Source organism: Hemiscyllium ocellatum, chromosome 23 (genome assembly GCF_020745735.1).
Source record: "Hemiscyllium ocellatum isolate sHemOce1 chromosome 23, sHemOce1.pat.X.cur, whole genome shotgun sequence".
Taxonomy (NCBI): domain Eukaryota; kingdom Metazoa; phylum Chordata; class Chondrichthyes; order Orectolobiformes; family Hemiscylliidae; genus Hemiscyllium; species Hemiscyllium ocellatum.
In genome coordinates this window covers 55299599-55320340 of record NC_083423.1, presented here as the reverse complement: position 1 = coordinate 55320340, position 20742 = coordinate 55299599, and the positions used below count along the sequence as shown (strand labels likewise).

The window sequence follows — 20742 nt, the reverse complement described above, 5'->3', positions numbered from 1 at the left end:
AGGGAAAATGTTGAGACTCTGAAGGGAGATTACAGAGAGTTGGGCAGAAACTTAAAAAGGAGGTCCTCAAGGATAGCAATATCTGGATTACTCCCAGTGCTACGAGCCAGTGAGGGCAGGAATAGGAGGCTAGAGTAGATGAATGCATGGCTGAGGAGCTGGTGTATGGGAGAAGGATTCACATTTTTGGATCATTGGAATCTCTTTTGGGTAGAAGTGACCTGTACAAGAAGGACGGATTGCACCTAAATTGGAAGGGGACTAATATACTGGCAGGGAAATTTGCTAGAACTGCTTGGGAGGATTTAAATTAGTAAGATGTGGGGGTTGGTACCCAGAGAGATAGTGAGGAAAGAGATCAATCTGAGACTGGTACAGTTGAGAACAGAAGTGAGTCAAACAGTCAGGGCAGGCAGGGACAAGGTAGGACTAATAAATTAAACTGCATTTATTTCAATGCAAGGGGCCTAACAGGGAAGGCAGATGAACTCAGGGCATGGTTAGGAACATGGGGCTGGGATATCATAGCAATTACAGAAACATGGCTCAGGGATGGACAGGACTGGCAGCTTAATGTTCCAGGATACAAATGCTACAGGAAGGATAGAAAGGGAGGCAAGAGAGGAGGGGGAGTGGCATTTTTGATAAGGGATAGCATTACAGCTGTGCTGAGGGAGGATATTCCCGGAAATACATCCAGGGAAATTATTTGGGTGGAACTGAGAAATAAGAAAGGGATGATCACTTTATTGGGATTGTATTATAGATCCCTAATAGTCAGAGGGAAATTGAGAAACAAACTTGTAAGGAGATCTCAGCTATCTGTAAGAATAATAGGGTAGTTATGGTAGGGAATTTTAACTTTCCAAACATCAGCTGGGACTGCCATAGTGTTAAAGGTTTAGATGGAGAGGAATTTCTTAAGTGTGTACAAGACAATTTTCTGATTCAGTATGTGGATGTACCTCCTAGAGAAGGTGCAAAACTTGACCTACTCTTGGGAAATAAGGCAGGGCAGGTGACTGAGGTGTCAGTGGGGGAGCAATTTGGGTCCAGCGACCATAATTCTATTTGTTTTAAAATAGTGGTGGAAAAGGATAGACCAAATCTAAAAGTTGAAGTTCTAAATTGGAGAAAGGCCAATTTTGACGGTATTCGGCAAGAACTTTTGAAAGCTGATTGGAGGCAGATGTTCGTAAGTAAAGGAATGGCTGGAAAATGGGAAGCTTTCAGAAATGAGATAACAAGAATCCAGAAAAAGTATATTCCTGTCAGGATGAAAGGGAAGAATGGTAGGTTTGGGAATGATGGATGACTAAAGAAATTGAGGGTTTGGTTAAGAAAAAGAAGGAAGCATATGTCAGGTACAGACAGGATAGATCGAGTGAATCCTTAGAAGAGTATAAAGGAAGTAGGAGTGTACTTAAGAGGGAAATCAGGAGGGCAAAAAGGGGACATGAGATAGCTTTGACAAATAGAATTAAGGAGAAACCATAGGGTTTTTACAAATATATTAAGGACAAAAGGGTAACTAGGGAGAGAATAGAGACCCTCAAAGATCAGCAAGGCAGCCTGTGTGTGGAGCCACAGAAAATGGGGGAGATACTAAATGAATATTTTGCATCAGTATTTACTGTAGAAAAGGATATGGAAGATACAGACTGTAGGGAAATAGATGGTGACATCTTGCAAAATGTCCAGATTACAGAGGAGGAAGTGCTGGATGTCTTGAAACGGTTAACGGTGGATAAATCCCCAGGACCTGATCAGGTGTACCTGAGAACTCTGTGGGAAGCTAGAGAAGTGATTGCTGGACCTCTTGCTGAGATATTTGTATCATCAATAGTCACAGGTGAGGTGCCGGAAGACTGGAGGTTGGCAAACGTGGTGCCACTGTTTAACAAGGGCGGAAAAGACAAGCCAGGGAACTATAGACCAGTGAGCCTGACCTTGGTGGTGGGCAAGTTGTTGGAGCGAATCCTGAGGGACAGAATGTACATGTATTTAGAAAGGCATGGACTGATTAGGGATAGTCAGCATGGCTTTGTGCGTGGGAAATCATGTCTTACAAACTTAATTGAGTTTTTTGAAGAAGTAACAAAGAGGATTGATGAGGGCAGAACAGTAGATGTGATCTATATGGACTTCAGTAAGGCATTTGACAAGGTTCCCCATGGGAGACTGATTAGCAAAGTTAGATCTCATGGAATACAGAGAGAACTAGCCATTTGGATACAGAACTGGCTCAAAGATAGAAGACAGAGGGTGGTGGTAGAGGGTTGTTTTTCAGACTGGAGGCCTGTGATCAGTGGAGTGCCACAAGGATCAGTGCTGGGTCCTCTACTGTTTGTCATTTACATAAATGATTTGGATGCGAGCATAAGAGGTACAGTTAGTAAGTTTGCAGATGACACCAAAATTGGTGATATAGTGGACAGTGAAGAGGGTTACCTCAGATTACAACAGGATCTGGACCAGGTGGGCCAATGGGCTGAGAATTGGCAGATGGAGTTTAATTGAGATAAATGCGAGGTGCTTCATTTTGGGAAAGCAAATCTTAGCAGGACTTATACACTTAATGGTAAGGTCCTAGGGAGTGTTGCTGAACAAAGAAACCTTGGAGTGTCTTTGTCCTATAGGAAGGATGTTGTGAAACTTGAATGGGTTCAGGAAAGATTTACAAGATGTTGCCAGGATTAGAGGATTTGAGCTACAGGGAGAGGCTGAATTGGCTGGGACTGTATTCCCTGGAGCGTCAGGTTACATCATTCGGCCACTGAGCTTCCTCCATTATAAGTACAATTCAAACAGAAAGAAGTAAATGTAATGCATCTACAGTTGATTCTTCTGTAGCTCAATAGAACATATTTGGATTTAGCTATTAAAACAATTGATAACAAATCCCCCTCCATTTACGTGCAGGAATCCATTATCAATATGTGGAAATATGCATGGTTTGTGTCAAATTCTGCTTATTGTTAAATTGAGTCCTTTGATTCCTTGCGAAACAACAGGAACACTCCATGGAATCCTGAAGATTGACCTAGTTCTCCAGCATTTTATAAACCAGTGTTTTTGGTCTGACTGTGTATGAGTGAAGAGGATTTTAGAAGGGGGTTAGAGTTTAAACTAGTGGAATTATATGCTAGCTGTTTACCTTTAGTTAGGGCTCATGTGGAGGGAGGAAGAGAACTTCTTCAAGGTGGGCATTCTTGGAAGAGAGTTCTCAGTGAGGTTTCCAGCAACAAGGAGAAAGTGAGGACTGCAGGTGCTGGAGAAGTCAGAGTCGAAAAGGGTGGCATTGGAAAAGCACAGCAGATCAGGCAGTATCTGAGGAGCAGGAAAAGGATTCCTGATGAAAGGCTTATGCCCAAAACATTGATTCTCCTGCTCCTCAGATGCTGCCTGACCTGCTGTGCTTTTTCAGCACCACACTTTTCGACTGACGTCTCCAGTATCTACAATCCTCACTTCCTCCTCTCTATTTAGGACCTATTTATTGTTATAAATAACAGTTCTTCTTAAGTACAGAAACTTGGCCCATGTTTTCTGTTCACCTGGGTCTATCCAACAGGTAAATTGGAGCCTTTGTGCACTCTGATACCATTTTTAACATTTACAAAGTCTCTGGGAAAGCAGGGCTACCACAGTACAACATGACACAAATTAGCACTGAATACAGTACCCTTGGATTTTGAAGACTCGATCATAATTTTCAGGAACAAGTTGGGGTTGAGACAGAGAAATTATTTTCACTCGCCAGGGGATCTAGCAATAGGAGGTAGAATCTATAAAACATGTAGGATCACTCAGGGTGAAATTGGGATACAATTCATCATGCAAATGATGACAGAAATTCTGTCTCTTTTCTACAAACTACAAAACTGCAACTGCTGGATAGGCTGGGATTTTTTTCACTGGAGTATAGGAAGTAGAGAGGCGACTTTATAGAAGTTTATAAAATAACGAGGGCTAATAGATATAGTTCATAGTGGTTGACGTTCCCTAGTATTTCAAGACTAGGGCACATTTTTAACGCAAGAGGAGAGAGATTTTAAAAAGACATGAGTGGCAGTTTGTTTACACAGAGGATGGTTTGTGTTTGGGATGAACATCCAGAGGAAATGGTGGATATGGGCACAATTAAAATGTTTAAAAGACATTTCTATAAGTATGTAAATAGGAAAGGTTTGGAGGATATGGGCCAAGAGCAGGTGGGACTAGTTTAGTTTAAGATTATGTTCAGCCTGGACTGATTGGACCAATGGGTCTGTTTCCATGCTGTACGATTCTATGACTGTATGATGCTAGATCTGAGATCTAACTTTAAATCTGAGATTGATAGCTCTTTGTTAACCAATCAGCCACAATCTCATTAAGTAATGGGGATAACCAGTACTAAGATTTCAAAAGGCTTTTGTTGAGGTTTTGAATTGCAGACTTATGATGCAGTAAGAGTCTGTGTAGTCAGAGAACACGTAGAAGATTGAATAGCTAGCTGTTCTTAAAACAGAAAACAGAATAGGGGAAATGTAATAATACACGCTCGCAAAAGATGGAAAGTGGTATTCCACAGGGAGCATTGCAGGGGGAAAAAAATCATCAACTACAGAAACCATTAGGATTGGGCATCAGGAGTACAGTTTTTAAGTAATACAATTTTAAAACGTGCAGACGACACCAAATTGGTCAGTGTAGTAAATAAAGGAGGACTTTGACAAAATGTAAGATGTTAATAAAGTTTAAGAACGGTATGTAACAGGAAAATGAATTTGAATATCATGCAAGTTGATGCCTTTTGGTTGGGAGGAAAGTGTTCAGGTTACAAAATTTTTGGAACATGAGTTTGTTTCATTCAAATTTCCTGCTGACATCTGCAGCATTTTGCTTTTATATCAGTCAGTATAGGCCATTTCCCATTTACTTTTTGCCCAGTGTTAAAGGCTTCACCACGAATCACAAACAACCTATTGCTTATGTGACCCTCAGAGGACCATAACTGGCGTCAACCTAGTGCATAATTTAAGGTATTTTCACCATCAATAAATCATGATGTACCTTACAGCCATTACTACCCCTTCCCTTTCCCTCCTAATAGATCCCACAGTGAGACTGGCTCTGTATTTATTTTTCAATTTTTTAAGTCAATGAGCCATTTTCCCTCTAAATGTAACCTGTTCCACACTAATTTCATAATCCTGTCTCTAAACCTTAATCATGAAGCCATCACTGACAGGACACAGTGTTCCCCTCCCTTTCCCGTCCCCCACTACAGCGGAACCAATGTTCCCGGAACCCGACTCAGATTGACGTGTTTCCAACCAGGGGAACGCTTAGCGGAAGGACCGAGTTCCAGTAGAAGCGAACATGGCGGTGGCAGGAGGAAGTCGGTGGGTGACGGCTGCTGTCGGCCGTTTGTTGTCCCGTGGCGGAGGGCCGACGCTGAGAGGTACCGAGCCCCGGGGGTTGGGTTAAATATCGGCTTTTCCGGTTCCTTCCCTGGGCCACGGGGAGCTCAGAGAGTGAGGGTTACCATGGGGACGGAGGGACGTGTGCGTGTGTGTGTGTGTGTGTCTGTCTCTGTGTGTGTGTGTCTCTCTGTGTCTGTCTGTCTGTGTGTGTGTGTCTGTCTCTCTGTGTGTGTGTCTCTCTGTGTCTGTCTCTGTGTGTGTGTCTGTCTCTGTGTCTGTCTCTGTGTGTGTGTCAGTTTATGGGGTCCTGGCCCCATGGATCGGAGGGAAGGGGGTGGTGAGTGATATTCGGCTGTTGTTGGGTTGCTGCCCACCTGAATATGCAGCAGATTGAAAAGACAGCGAGTGCAGTCCACACGAACAGTGTGACAGGAGTTACTGATGGTGGAAGGTGAGGGTACAGAGGAGATCATGTCAGAGGCTGAGGTGGGACTGTACAAGCACGTGGAGCTGCTGATAAAGATATGTAGAATTTTGCAACCAAGCGTAAAGTGGCATCCGAATTAAACTATACAATGGGCGATCAGGGAATGGAAGGAAGTTGATTTGGAATTAGAAGTAATTGAAGTAATTAGAAGCAAAAGTCCTTGGCTCGTCAGCATGGGCAGTGCTTTGTGATGCTGAAAGATAGTTGCGGCCAGATAGCCAAAGCAATAATAAAGCAGAGATCCTTGGAGAAACTCACAGGCCTAACGGTATCTGAGAGGGAGAACGTTCCAAATTCAACATAGCTTCTTCAGCATATGTTTGTTTGGTCCTTGGCACTGAACTATAGATTGAAAATGGAATTTCTGTCAAGTAGTAATAATGTACCCATGACTTATAAATAGCTGGATTTATCATGAGTTGTGGATAGTTGTCACCCATTCAAAGCTATGCAGAATAATTTTAAGTAACTGTTCCTTCAGCTATTCAGTCACATGCATGTCGGGCATAGAATTGTTCAGAACATACAACACATAAACAGGCCATTCTGTCCAACCAGTCTATACTCCACTCAAGCTTCTTTATATTGTTCCTCTAAATTCAGCATGGTCTCTGTTTCCTTCTCCCATATATACTTATTATTAATGTGCTGCGTTACTCCCCACTCTGATTTTTCACTCCTGCTCACCTTTTATTCTTTTGTTTTTGCTCTTGCTGTTAAATGTCCAGACCGATTATGAAATCCATCTATTCGTCCTATTTGTTGAACCTCTGGTCTACTGCCAGTCTGGATTCTCCTTGTGGATTCACAGTCTGGACATCTTCAATGATATCCAAGGCAGTATGTAAAATTAAGTCCCTGAACATGTAAATGTGAGTAAGGGGAGCACAGAGTAAATACACGCCTGTTTCAGTGTCCTTGAATGAATGTCCTCAGGGTTAGACCTGATTTATTTTAAAATTCCTCATTCAAGACAGGACCTTTGCAAGTACGTGCTCTGACAATTTCTATCACACTGTCAATCCTTGTGAAGATCAATGCAAAGTTGCCATTTAAAACCTCTGCTATCTCCTTGGACTCTCTTCACATCTGCCCTGGGCCATCCTCACAACAGGTCTATTAAGTCTTTAATGGCCCTGTCTCCCAACTAGGGTCATTGGTCCTCCCTGTTCTCAAATGTCCATTTTGTTTGCTTCTTGTATTTTTTTCTTGCCCTGCCAAAGCACCAATTTTGATCAGGTATTTGTCTCTTTTGCAAAACAAAATAATTCTCAAGGACATAGTCCTTTGCTAATAGCTGTTACTGCCTGCTCCTAATTTCCCTGTAAAGGTGATGAGCCATCTTCTTGAACTGCTGGTAGAACGGTAAGACTTGTTAAGTCTCAGACTCAGCTGGATTGTTGGTTCAGGTCCCAACCACAGGCTTCCTTCCATAAAGGCCATCAATTGAATTTTAACAAAAATCCAACATTTTTAATTACAGCAGAATTTAAGTTCTCAATCTACCTAGAATAACTAGCAATGATAAGACTGTAACATCACCATTCTTTATTTTATACTCCTATCTGTGGTATTAGCATTGGTTTGGGATGGGGTGGGAAGGACATTACTTGTCCATTTTTGTGATGATGGTGCAAGTAGGGAATTATTATTATTGGGCTTGGAATGATTCTTTTAGAAATTTGGAAAGTGGCAGGAATTAGCCACCTGGTGTGGGACTGAATTCATGTGTTGGCCAAAGCAAGTAATGAGTTCAAAACCCCTTTTCTCAACGACAGTGGTGAACCAGTTGGTATTTCTCCTTCCAATGTAATCCCACAGATGACTGGGTTTGTTGAGTTCTGTTCCAAAACTGTTTGTAGCGGCATTTGTACTCCTGACCTTTGCTTTGTTATTTCCACTACACTATTGTACCCATTTATTCCTCCTATGCAATCAAATTAGTGTATGATTTATATTCATTTTATATTATAGTTAAAGGTCTTCCTAAAAATAACATTGTTTGGATTCCACAATACAGTGAAATTAAAATGTTGGAATTGTGAAACCTCAATATTTTGTGACCTCGCAATCAAAATCAATAATTACATAGGATAGAAACATAAGTTTGTTTAGTAATTCTGACCCATGCAGTAATTGAGTTGGACACAGTCTTGGGTCTGGGATACAAGGTTCTGGGTGAAGGTCCTCTCCAGGAGTCATACAAAAATCCAGGCCAAAACTCCGCAGTGCCAAAAGGATATGATGCTGTCAGATGTGGAATCTTTTGAATGAAATGTTCAATCAAAGCCCTATCTGCCCCCTCACTGGATTGCCGAAGACCCCATTTCACAAGTTCAAAGAAGAGCTGGGAAAATTGCGTGGATGGATGCATCTCCAACAACATTCTAGAAGTTTGAAACTATCCAGGACAAAGCATCCCGCTTGACAGGTACCACATCCACAAACATCCACTCTCTCCACCACTGACACTCAGCACCAGCTGGATTGTTGGTTCAAGTCAGCACCAGTATGACTATCTATATGATGCATTGCAGAAATTCACCAAAGATCCTTAGACAGCACCTTTCAAACCTGCAATCACTTCCATCTCTAAGGGCAAGGGCAGCAGATACATGGGAGCACAACCACCTGCAAGTTCACTTCATACTGACTGTCCTGAAATATATTGTCGTTCCTTCACTATCATTTGGGTCCTATCATTCCCTCCCTGATGCCAATGTGGGGTTACCTACAGCACATGGTGGCAGCTCACCGTCACCTTCTCAAGAGCAACTAGGGATGGGCAATAAATGCTGGCCAGTCACTGATGCCAATGTCCCGTGAGTCAACAAATAAAAAAAAAACATTCTGGCCAATATGTTACCCTCAATCAACGTCACAAAAACAGATTACCTGGTTATTATTGTGTTGCTGTTAATGGGAGCTTGCTATGGAGAAATTGGCTGCTTTGTTACCGAGGAGAAAGTGAGGACTTGCAGATGCTGGAGATCAGAGTTGATAAGTGTGGCGCTGGAAAAGCACAGCTGGTCAGGCAGCAGCTGAGGAGCAGGAGAGTCAACGGTTCGGGCATAAACCCCACTTTGTTACCTACAGCAAGAATTACGTTTTGAAAGCTCCCCATTGGCTGCAAAGTATTTCAAGATATCTTTTGGTATTTAAAAACCATTACAGAAATATAGGACTTTGTTTCTTTACTAAAATCCATTTTTATAATAAGAAATTGAATGAAGATATCTTGATAATTTTAGATTAGATTCCCTATAGTATGGAAACAGGCCCTTCAGATCAACACTGACCCTCTGAAGAGTAACCCACCCAGACCCCGTCCCCTAACACTATGGGCAATTTAGCATGGCCAGTTCACCTGACCTGCACATCTTTGTGATTGTGGGAGGAAACCGGAGCACTCTGGGGAAACCCACACAGACACTGGGAGAATGTGTAAACTCCATACAGATGGGTGGGAATTGAACCCAGATCCCTGGCGCTGAGGCAACAGTGCTAATCACTGAGCCACTGTGCCACCCCATATGGGCAAATTGACTAATTGTGAGCTGTGTTATCTTGTGTAGGTGGAGATTGGAGTTGTGTTTGTCACAGGTCTACATATACTGCTCTTCCCAATGACTACAATTGGTGAGTAACTACATTCCTGATTGGCCACATTCATGTATTGCAGCTTTTGAATTCTTACTGAAACAGCTCTCATCTCTTGACAGTAAAGTAGACCTTGCGATCACATCAGATGGGCGAACAATAGTTTGTTACCACCCGTCAGTGGACATCCCCTATGAACACACCAAGGTAGAACACTGTAGATTCTTACATTGAGGGTTTTTGTGGAAAAGTTGAAGAAGTTATCTTGGGATGTATATTTATGATACAGTATCACTTGACACCCAATAATTATTCCCAATGAGTTTGAATTGTGATGATGTATTGTTCATTTTCCTATAATGAGCCAAAGTCAAAATAATTTTCCATCTATTTTCTCCCATTGTTTTAATCAGCCTCCAGTAATATTAATGGGAGAGAGATAAGAAAAGTAATTTTTGGATGTAGCGAGTGGTGTGTAATAAGGTATAATCGTCCTGGGGCCTCAATTATTTACAATATATTTGCAATAATGATTTAGATGAGGAAAGTGAATGTATTGTAGCCAAGTGTTTGGATGACACAAAAATAGAGAGGAAACCAGGTGCTGAGGATAGCACAAAGTGGGACACAGGCAGTTAAGAGAATGGGCGAAACCTGGTAGATGGAATATAATGTGGGAAAATGTGAAATTATGCTTTTTGGCTGTAAGAATAAAGGAGCTGAATATTATTAAAATGGAGAGAGATTGCAGAAGGCAGATGGAATGTTGGCCTTTAGTTTAAAGGGAATGGAATATAAAATACAGGTCAGACCATAGTTGGGTATATTGTGAACAATTTCGGGTCCCTTACCCAAGGAAGGATGAATTGGCTTTGGAGACAGTCCAGACAAAGTTTGCTAAGATGATCCTTGATATGAAGGGACTGTCTTATGAGGAGAGGTTGAGTAGATTGGACTTGTACCTGTTGGAATATAGAAGAACGAGAGGGGACCTGTATTGAAACCCACAAGACTGTTCAGGGACTTGATAGGACAGATGCGGAAAGCTTGTTTTCCCTTGTAGGAGAGTCTAAAACCAATGGCGTAACCTCAGAATAAGGGGTCATCATTTTAAGACTGTGAAATGTGGAGGAATTTCAGAGCATTGGAGAAACTGCGTCATTGTGTATTAAAGGTCGAGATAGTTTTTTTTCATCAGTAAGGGAATAAAAGGTCTGGGGAAAAGACAGAAGTAGTTAAGGATTATCAGCTCAGCCATGATCTTACTGAATGGCAGAGTGGACTTGTTGGGCTGAATGACCTACTTTGCTCCTGCATCTTATGGTCTTTCTTCTGGTGCATGAAATGATTATACTTTGTGTTAAAGACAGGGAGGTTTGACATTCCTGTCCTCTGGTTGAACACGTAATTGAATATTTGCTATTCAGTGCACCAGCCAGGAAGGATATATGGATATCTAAAAGTGGTCAGTTGCTTCATTGTAATGGCCTGTACTCTTTGCCTTAAATAGAATGTGAGGTGACCTTATTTTAACATGTTATTTTGACAGGGTAGAATCTAGGACCAGAGGGCATAATGTCAGAATACGGGTGACACATTTCAGACCCAGATAAGGAATTTCTTCTCTGAGGGTAGTGAATCTGTGGAAATCTTCACCAAAGAAGATTGCTGAGGCTGGGGTCATTGAGGCTGAGGTAGATTTTTAATCAGCAAGAGAATCATGGGTAATGAGGAAAGGCAGTAAAGTGGAGTTGTGGATTATTCAGTCAACCATGATCTCATTGAATGGTGGCAAGAAGTTAGGAACTGTAGAGGGGCAGAGAGACTGAGGAGACACTTCAGCAGGTCTGAACAGATCTTAAAGTCTAAGTCTAATGCAAAATTCGGAAGCTATATGAACCTTGAAGCTTTGACAACTGAGCTGTCTATTCTCACCAATAGACAATAGGTGCAGCAGTAACCCATTCTGCCCTTTGAGCCTGCACCACCATTCAATATGATCATGGCTGATCATCCTTAATCAGTATCCTGTTCCTGCCTTATCTCCATAACCCTTGATTCCACTATCCTTGAGAGCTCTATCCAACTCTTTCTTAAATGAATCCAGAGACTGGGCCTCCAATACCCTCTGGGGCAGAGCATTCCACACAGCCACCACTCTCTGGATGAATAAGTTTCTCCTCAACTCTGTCCTAAATGGACTACCCCGTATTTTTAAGCTATGTCCTCTGGTCACCCGTCACTGGAAACATGTTTCCTGCCTCCAGAGTGTCCAATTCTTTAATAATCTTATACGTCTCAATCAGATCCCCTCTCAGTCTTCCAAACTCAAGGGTATACAAACCCAGTCGCTCCAGTCTTTCAGCGTAAGGTAGTCCCGCCATTCCAGGATTTGACCTCGTGAACCTACGTTGCACTCCCTCAATAGTCAGAATCTCTTTCCTCAAATTTGGAGACTAGAACTGCACACAATACTCCAGGTGTGGTCTCACCAGGGCCCTGTACAGCTGCAGAAGAACCTCTTTGTTTCTATACTCAATCCCTCGTGTTATGAAGGCCAGCATGCTATTAGCCTTCTTCACGATCTGCTGTACCTGCATGCTTACCTTCATTGACTGGTGTACAAGAACACCCAGATCTCTTTGTACTGCCCCTTTAACTAACTGGATTCCATTTAGGTAGTAATCTACCTTCCTGTTCTTGCCACCAAAGTGGATAACCATACGTTTATCCACATTAAACTGCATCTGACCACTCACCTAACCTGTCCAGGTCACCCTGTAATCTCCTGACATCCTCCTCACATTTCACCCTGCCACCCAGCTTAGTATAATCAGCAAATTTGCTAATGTTATTACTAATACCATCTTCTCTCATTAACATACATTGTAAAAAGCTGCGGTCCCAGCACTGATCCCTGCGATACCCCACTGATCACTGCCTGCCATTCCGAAAGGGAGCCGTTTATCACTACTCTTTGTTTCCTATCAGCCAGCCAACTTTCAATCCAAGTTAGTACTTTGCCCCCAATACCATGCGCCCTAATTTTGCTCACTAACCTCCTATCAAAAGCTTTCTGAAAGTCCAGGTAACTTCATCTACTGGATCGCCCTCCCACCAGTCACGTTTTACTTGATTTAATGAATTTACTGAAGAATTGGACATCTAAGCAGTGATTATTTTGCAAACAAAAAAGGAATCATAATTTTGTTGTTTATTGGACTGAATTTTAAATTTTTTGTCCTGCAGCTCCACTTATTTGATGGAAACATTAATGGGCTGAATGGTTTACTTCTGCTCCTTTGTCTTATGGTCTAATGATAGTAGGAAAGAAATGGAGGAAATTTAACAATGGAGCTAGGCAGCTGAAGGCAGAGGATCAACGGAGGCCCAAGTGTTTGCATTAGGATTTCACTACTTCCCCGTACTGTTCATTATTCTATTTTGTGTTCTTTTCCTACATAAAATAAAGTCCTTGAAATTAATTCTTAACTTATTCCTTTATCGGCCAAGTATTAGAACTAAGGTGACAGCCACTTCCAGATTTGTTCTGCATTCTGTTTCGCAGCCTATAATACGACCTTCCCCTGTGGAGAATAAAGAGGAGACCCATGACCAGGTACTGAAGGCCAGGTTGGATAAGGCAGTGCTACGTAATAAACAGCCCCCTACGATTGAAGAACTCAGTAAAATGTTCTATACAACAAAGCACCGTTGGTATCCAGTTGGGCAGTAAGTGTCATTCATGCTGCTTCATAGAATATTCACTCAATGATATTGGCTTTCAGTATTTATGAGAGATGTTGAAATGAAATCATGTCAAATGTAACATTAAAGCTGTATTCACCTGTAGAATATCGATCCTTAGTTCAATCTGAGCAGAGCTGTGTCGGAATCGTAGTGCACTTTTTACAACATGTGAGAATCATGTATTTTATATAAAGATGGTTTATAATGGATTTATTCTCCTTTTGTTTTGGACTTTGCCTTTCAAGGAAATAGGGTTCTCTCCAATTACTCTATCAAATCTCTTAATCATCTTAAACACTGCAATTGTATCACCTCTTTATTTCTTTTCCCTTAAATATAGAAAATTAAGTCTTTGCAACTTTCACCCTTGTAGCTCCAGTGTCATTCGGCTGAATGCATTAATCTTCAATAGTATATCCTATCTCGGGTGTGGTGTCCAAACCTAATTGCAGTATTCCACAGGGGGTTTAACCAGAGTTTTGCGCAAAGCTAACAGAACTTTCAGCCCTCTTGAGATAAAGCCCAACATTCCATTAGCTTTTTACTTTTATGTCTGTCCATCGGCTTTTAGTGGATCCCTTAGTCTCTCTGCTCTTCCCGTTCTGATCTCATAGAGTCATTGAGGTATACAGCATGGAAACAGACCCTTCAATCCAACTCACCTATGCCAACTAGATAAACTAGTCTAGTCCCATTTACCAGCATTTGGCTTGTATCCCTCTAAGTCAAGATTAGCGTGGTGCTGAGAAAGCAAAGCAGGTCAGGCAGCATTTGAGGCGCAGGAAAATCGACGTTTCAGGCAGCAGTCCTTCATCAGGATTGAGGTTGAGTGCCTCCGGGGTGGAGAGAGAAATGGGAGAGAGGTGGGGCTGGGGAGAAGGTAGCTAAGAGTGCAATAGGTGGATGGAGGTGGGGATAAAGATGATAGGTCAGAGAGGAGGATGGAGCGGATAGATGGGAAAGAAGATTGGCAGGTAGGACAGGTCTTGAGGATGGTGCTGAGCTGATAGGTTGGAACTAGGGTAGGTAGGGGCAGGGGAAATGAGGAAACTGGTGAAGTCCACATTGACGCCTTGGGGTTGAAGTGTTCCGAGGCGGAAGATGAGGCGTTCGCCCTCCGAGTGGTGATGGAGGAGGCCCAAGACCTGCATGTCCTCGGCAGAGTCAGTGGGGGAGAATTGAAATGTTCAGCTATAGGGCAGTGTGGTTGATTGGTGCGGATGTCCCAGAGATGTTCCCTAAAGTGCTCTGTGAGAAGGCATCCAGTCTCCCCAACGTAAAGGAGACTGCATCAGGAGCAACAGATACAATAAATGACATCTTTGGAAGTGCAGGTGAATGGATGTGGAAAGCCCCTTTGGGATCTTGGATGGAGGTGAGGTGTAGGCACAAGTTTTACAATTCCTGTAGTGGTTGGGGAAGGTGTCAGGAGGGGAGGGTGGGTTGGTGGGGGGTGTGGACCTGACCAGGTAGTCACATAGGGAATGGTCTTTGTGGAAAATGGATAGAAGTGGGGAGGGAAATATATCCCTGATGGCGGGGTCTTTTGCAGGTGACGGAAATGTCGGCGGATGATGTGGTTTATGCGGAGGTTGGTAGGGTGGAAGGTGAGGACCAGGGGGGTTCTGTCCTTGTTACGGTTGGAGGGGTGGGGTTTCAGGGAGGAGGTACGTTGCAGGGCATCTTCAACCACGTGGGAAGGGAAATTACAGTCTTTAAAGAAGGAAGCCATCTGGTGTGTTCTGTGGGGGAACTGGTCCTCCTGGGAGCAGATACAGCAGAGGCAGAGGAATTGAGAATACAGGATATCATTTTTGCAGGAGGGTGGGAAGAGGTGTAATCCAGGTAGCTGTGGGAGTCAGTTAGTTTGTAAAAAAATGTCAGTGTTGAGTTGGTCGTCGTTGATGGAGATGGAGAGGTTCAGGAAGGGGAGGGAGGTGTCAGAGATGGTCCAGGTGAATTTAAGGTCAGAGTGGAATGTGTCGGTGAAATTGATGAACTGCTCAATCTCCTCGTGGGAGCATGAGGTGGTGCCGATACAGTCATCAATGTAGCGGAAGAAGAGATGGGGAGTGGTGCCGGTGTAACTACGGAAGATGGACAGTTCTACGTAGCTGACAAAGAAACACGCATAGCTGGGGCCCATGCGGGTGCCCATGGCTACCCCTTTTGTCTGGAGGAGGTGGGAGGATTAAAGGAGAAATTATTAAGAGTGATGAATAGTTCAGCCAAATGAATGAGAGTGTCAGTGGAAGGGTGCTGGTGGGGCTGTTGGGAGAGGAAGAAACAGAGGGCTTGCAGGCCCTGGTTATGGCAGAGGTGTAGAGGGATTGGATGTCCATGGTGATGATGAGGCTGTGGGAGCAAGGGAAATGGAAGTCTTGGAGGAAGTGGAGGGCGTGGGAGTCCCTGGACTAGGGGGGATAGACAGTGTCGAGGTAGGTGGAGATGAGTTCAGTGGGGCAGGAGCAGGCAGAGACGATAGGTCGGCCAGGGTAGAACTGGGCAGTATGGGGTTCCCCGGACTATGAAGTTGGAAGCTCTGGTTGGGAGATCCCCTGCGGTGATGAGGTTGTGTGTGGTCTGGGAGATGATGGTTTGGTGATGGGGGGTGGGGTCATGGTTGACAGGGCGGTAGGAGGAGGTGTCTTCGAGTTGGCGTATGGCTTCAGCGGTGTAGAGGTCAGTGCGCCAAACTATCACTGCACCCCCTTTATCTCCTGGTTTGATGGTGAGGTTGGGATTGGAGTAGAGGGAGTGAAGCGCTGCGCATTGTGAGGGTATATCCCACTAAACTCTTCCTACTCAAGTACCCATCCAGATACCTTTTAATTGTACCAGCTTCGACCATTTCTGTGGCAACTCATTCCATACACCCTAGTCAAAAGTTCATAACTTAACACTTGCACATTAAAAGCCATCCATCTATTTGTATTGAAGAAGGGAACTGGACTCGAAACTTTGATTCTGTGAACTCTCCACAATGCTGCAAGATCTGCTGAGTCTGTCCAACAATTTATGTTTTTGTTCCAGATATTCAGCACCCGTAGTTCTTTGTTTTATTTTAGTGCTTGCTTCTACTCACTTTTTTTATCACATGAGTTAGGAAGCATGGATTGGGAGCAATTGTTCCATGGTAAAGGCACTATAGACATGTGGAAACTGTTTAAGGAACAGTTGTTGCAAGTGATGAATAAATATGTCCCTCTGAGACAGGCAAGAAGTGGTAAGATAAAGGAACCTTGGATGACGAGAGCGGTGGAGCTTCTCATCAAAAGGAAGAAGGTAGCTTACATAAGGTGGAGGAAGCTAGGGTCAAGCTCAGCTCTACAGGATTACAGGCAGGCGAGGAAGGAGCTTGAAAATGGTCTGAGGAGAGCCAGGAGGGGGCACGAGAAAGGCTTGGCAGAACGGATTAGGGAGAAGACAAAGGCATTTTACACTTGTGAGGAATAAGAGAATGGTCAAAGAAAGAGTAGGGCCGATCAGGGATAGCATCGGGAATTTGTGTGTGGAGTCTGAGGAGGTAGGGGAAGCCCTAAATGAGTTTTTTGCTTCTGTCTTTGCAAAAGAAACAAACTTTGTAGAGAATGAAACCTTTGAAGAGCACGTGTACATGCTGCAATGGATAGAGATAGAGGAAGCTGATGTGCTGAAAATTTTGTCATTAAGGTTGACAAGTCGCCAGTCCTGGACCAGATTTGTCCTCGGCTGCTTTGGGAAATGAGAAATGCAATTGCTTCGCCACTTGCGAAGATCTTTTCATCCTCGCTATCCACTGGAGTCGTACCTGAGGACTGGAGAGAGGCAAATGTAATTCCTCCCTTCAAGAAAGGAAATAGGGAAATCCCTGGCAATTACAGACCAGTAAGTCTCACGTCTGTTGTCTGCAAGGTGTTAGAAAGGATTCTGAGGGATAGGATTTATGATCATCTGGAAGAGCATGGCTTGATTAAGTGCAGTCAAAACGGTTTTGTGAGGGGCAGGTCATGCCTCACAAAGCTTATCGAGTTCTTTGAGGATGTGACTAGAAAAGTTGATGAGGATCGAGCTGTGGATGTGGTGTATATGGACTTCAGCAAGGCATTTGATAAGGTTCCCCATGGTAGGCTCATTCAGAAGGTCAGGAGATAGGGGATTCAGGGGAACATAGCTGTCTGGATACAGAATTGGCTGGCCAACAGAAGACAGCGAGTGGTAGTAGAAGGAAAATATTCTGCCTGGAAGTTTGTGGTGAGTGGTGTTCCTTGGGCCTCTGTTGTTTGTAATTTTTACTAATGACTTGGATGAGGGGATTGAAGGATGGGTCGGCATGTTTTCAGATGACACAAAGGTTGGAGGTGTCGTTGACAGTATAGAGGGCTGTTGGAAGTTGCAATGGGATATTGACAGGATGTAGAGATGGGCTGAGAGGTGGCAGATGGAGTTCAACCTGGATAAATGCGAGGTGATGCATTTTGGAAGGTCAAATTTGAAAGCTGAGTACAGGATTAAGGATAGTATTCTTGGCAGTGTGGAGTAACAGAAGGATCTTGGGGTGCAAGTACATAGATCCCTTAAAATGGCTACCCAAGTGGACAGAGTTGTTAAGAGAGCTTATAGTGTTTTGGCTTTCATTAATGGGAGGATTGAGTTTAAGAGTCGTGAGATCTTGTGGCAGCTCTATAAAACTTTGGTTAGACCGCACTTGGAATACTGTGTCCAGTTCTGGTCGCCCTATTATAGGAAAGATGTGGATGCTTTGGAGAGGGTTCAAAGGAGGTTTATCAGGATGCTGCCTGCACTAGAGGGCTTATCTTATGAGGAGAGGGTGACTGAGCTCGGACTTTTTGCATTGGAGAAAAGGAGGAGAAGAGGGGACCTAATACAAGATAATGAGAGGCATAGATAGAGTTGATAGCCAGAGACTATTTCCCAGGGCAGAAATGACCAACACGAGGGGTCATAGTTTTAAGCTGTTTGGAGGAAAGTATAGAGGGGATGTCAGAGGTGGGTTCTTTACACAGAGTTGTGAGAGCATGGAATGCGTTGCCAGCAGCAGTTGTGGAGGCAGGGTCATTGGGGACATTTGAGACTCCTGGACATGCATATGGTCACAGAAATTTGAGGGTGCATACATGAGGATCAGTGGTTGGCATAACATTGTGGGCTGAAGGGCCTGTTCTGTGCTGTACTGTTCTATGTTCTATATGGTTTCAGTTAATGGAAGTTTTGTGTTTTTTTTCATCTAAGAATTATAATGGAGAAGGTTTAATAATGGAAGCATCAAAACTTATGTTCCACATTTCGTGTGCAATTTTGTTGATTCAGGAAAGAATTAAAACCTCTCTCTCTTTATGTTAAGGTACCACAGGCGGAGAATTAAACCTAATCCCCCAAAAGACAGATGATACACTTTAATCTTTGGAATTGCCTCTGCTACTGCTGCATTATATTGGACAAGAAATGGTTTCAACACTGGCTGTCAGTGTTTATGGTTCCATATTCGGACAATTCGAAAAACAGTCTCGCTAGCAAGACTGAGGTCCCTTACAAACCAAGAAATGTAAAGAGCTGGTTTGGTATATGGTGTATTATTGTCGTCAGTTCTCTGTGTTAACATAATAAAATGTTATAATTAGATTTTCTCATCTCATTGTTGTCAACTTTGAAACAGAACTTGATTGCCATTCCATCCATCACTTTAAACGTTCATTCCCTCCACGGCCAAGGCACAATGGTACCAATGTATACTATTGACAAGATGCGCTGTAATAATGCACCACCTTGCAAACTTGTGATCCTCATCATCTGGAAGGATAAGGGCAGTGGATAAATGGCAATGCCACAACCAAGCATGTTTCCCATCAAACCATAAACCATCCTGACTTTGAAATATCTCGCTGTTCCTTCACAGTCATTGAGTCTAAACCCTGGAACTTTGTCCCCATCAGCATTGTCAGTGCATCTGCACAAATGGACTGTGGTGGTTCAAGCATGCAGTTCACCATTACATCCTTGAGGGAAATTAAGGATGGGGTATCAACTGATGGCCTTGCCAGCATCTTCCACATCCCATGAAAAAATAAAAATAATTACTCATTTGTGACGTTTGCTATGTTTTACATTTTGTTGTTGGACTTGATGCCTCAAACGTCCTGCTTTATGCATTCTCCTGTTTGACTGTGATCCCATCTGTAGTTTATACATCAGCCATGATCTGATTGAATGTTAGAACAAGTTTGAGGTGCCTGCTCCTGTTTCTATGTTCTTTTCAAAATCACTGATAAAGGGCAGAATCTTCCTAGCCCCTGAATGGCATTGACTGTGGTGAAAAGTTTGGGAAATTGGGCGAGATGTTCAGTGAGGCCTTCCTTTGAGTTAAAATGTCCAATTTTCTAATGAAGCGTTCGATATTGAGATGAGATTCTTGCTAGTGAGCGGTGAGAGGCCAATTATTGTTCATTATCACCTCATTATTACTTAATCTCATCATTAATAGGCAGTTTCCTATTCTACCATCAGCTGGATAGAAACTAGATTGTGACAATTCCTGGCATGAAAGTCAGGTTACCTAGCAATTTCAGCTTAATCTCCTTTGGAGTTCCATCCTGGAGATCAGGCACCAACATCTCAGAGACATACCAGCCTCATAGCATCATCATGGCACATCTTCAATTATTTTAATGCATTGAATGCATCAGAACTATTCTGATAAGGGGTCATTGGGCCCAAACTGTGCTTTCTCCCCACAGATGCTGCTAGACCTGCTCAGTTTTGCTAGCAACTTCCGTTTTGTTTCAGATCTCCAGTATCTGCACTTTGTTTTTAACTTAATTGTAGAAATTGGAGGCAGACTGCGAAAATGAAGATTATCATCGTGGAAAGGGTATCTCCATTATGAGGCAGAGGTGATAAGTATTAAAGGGAAGGAAGGTGCTGGAGGTAGGGAGACTCTCTGCTTGAGAAGCAACCACTGTTTCCTTCCATTGTGATGTTAAAAGAGAGTGTGCAATGGCTTTTCAAATGACTGAGACCACACCCAGAATATGCATGGTATGTGTTTCCTTTGATGAGGGAGGAGGCCTCAATTTCAAGTGATATGAACCCCTTCATAAGGCAATAGTATTAGACAGACACCCATATACTGTACTAGAATTGGAATATACCTGTGAGCAATATCTATTGTGTGAACCTTTGGACTTCACACAGTAGGTTAATGCCTAATTCTTCCCCAAGAATTCTTGAACATACTACATAACATTAAGAATCAATCCACTAATAGTTGTGATACACTATATATTGTTTTGCTACCTGGAAGATCTGAGCCGAATTATCAGAGTAGCAATAACTTGCAATTTATCTATAGTCTACACGGTGTAGGAGTCGCTCACTTCATACCTTGGGCCATCAAGTATTATGTAAAGCTAAGGATGGGTGGGTTATGTATCTTCAATGTTGTAGTTTGTGGCTAGACAGATACTGTTAATGTTTGAAAGCTAACATATATTTACA

General features: G+C 42.9%; 1 protein-coding gene across 1 annotated transcript; it reads left to right on the top strand.

Moving 5' to 3' along the window:
- The first annotated feature begins 5333 nt into the window (after positions 1 to 5333).
- Positions 5334 to 18870, top strand: mrpl42 (mitochondrial ribosomal protein L42). Its single transcript, XM_060843027.1, has 5 exons — positions 5334 to 5449; positions 9474 to 9537; positions 9621 to 9705; positions 13067 to 13230; positions 18593 to 18870. The coding sequence occupies exons 1-5, from the start codon at positions 5368 to 5370 to the stop codon at positions 18636 to 18638; spliced, it is 441 nt and encodes a 146-aa protein (XP_060699010.1). The 5' UTR covers positions 5334 to 5367; the 3' UTR covers positions 18639 to 18870.
- The last annotated feature ends 1872 nt before the right edge of the window (positions 18871 to 20742 follow it).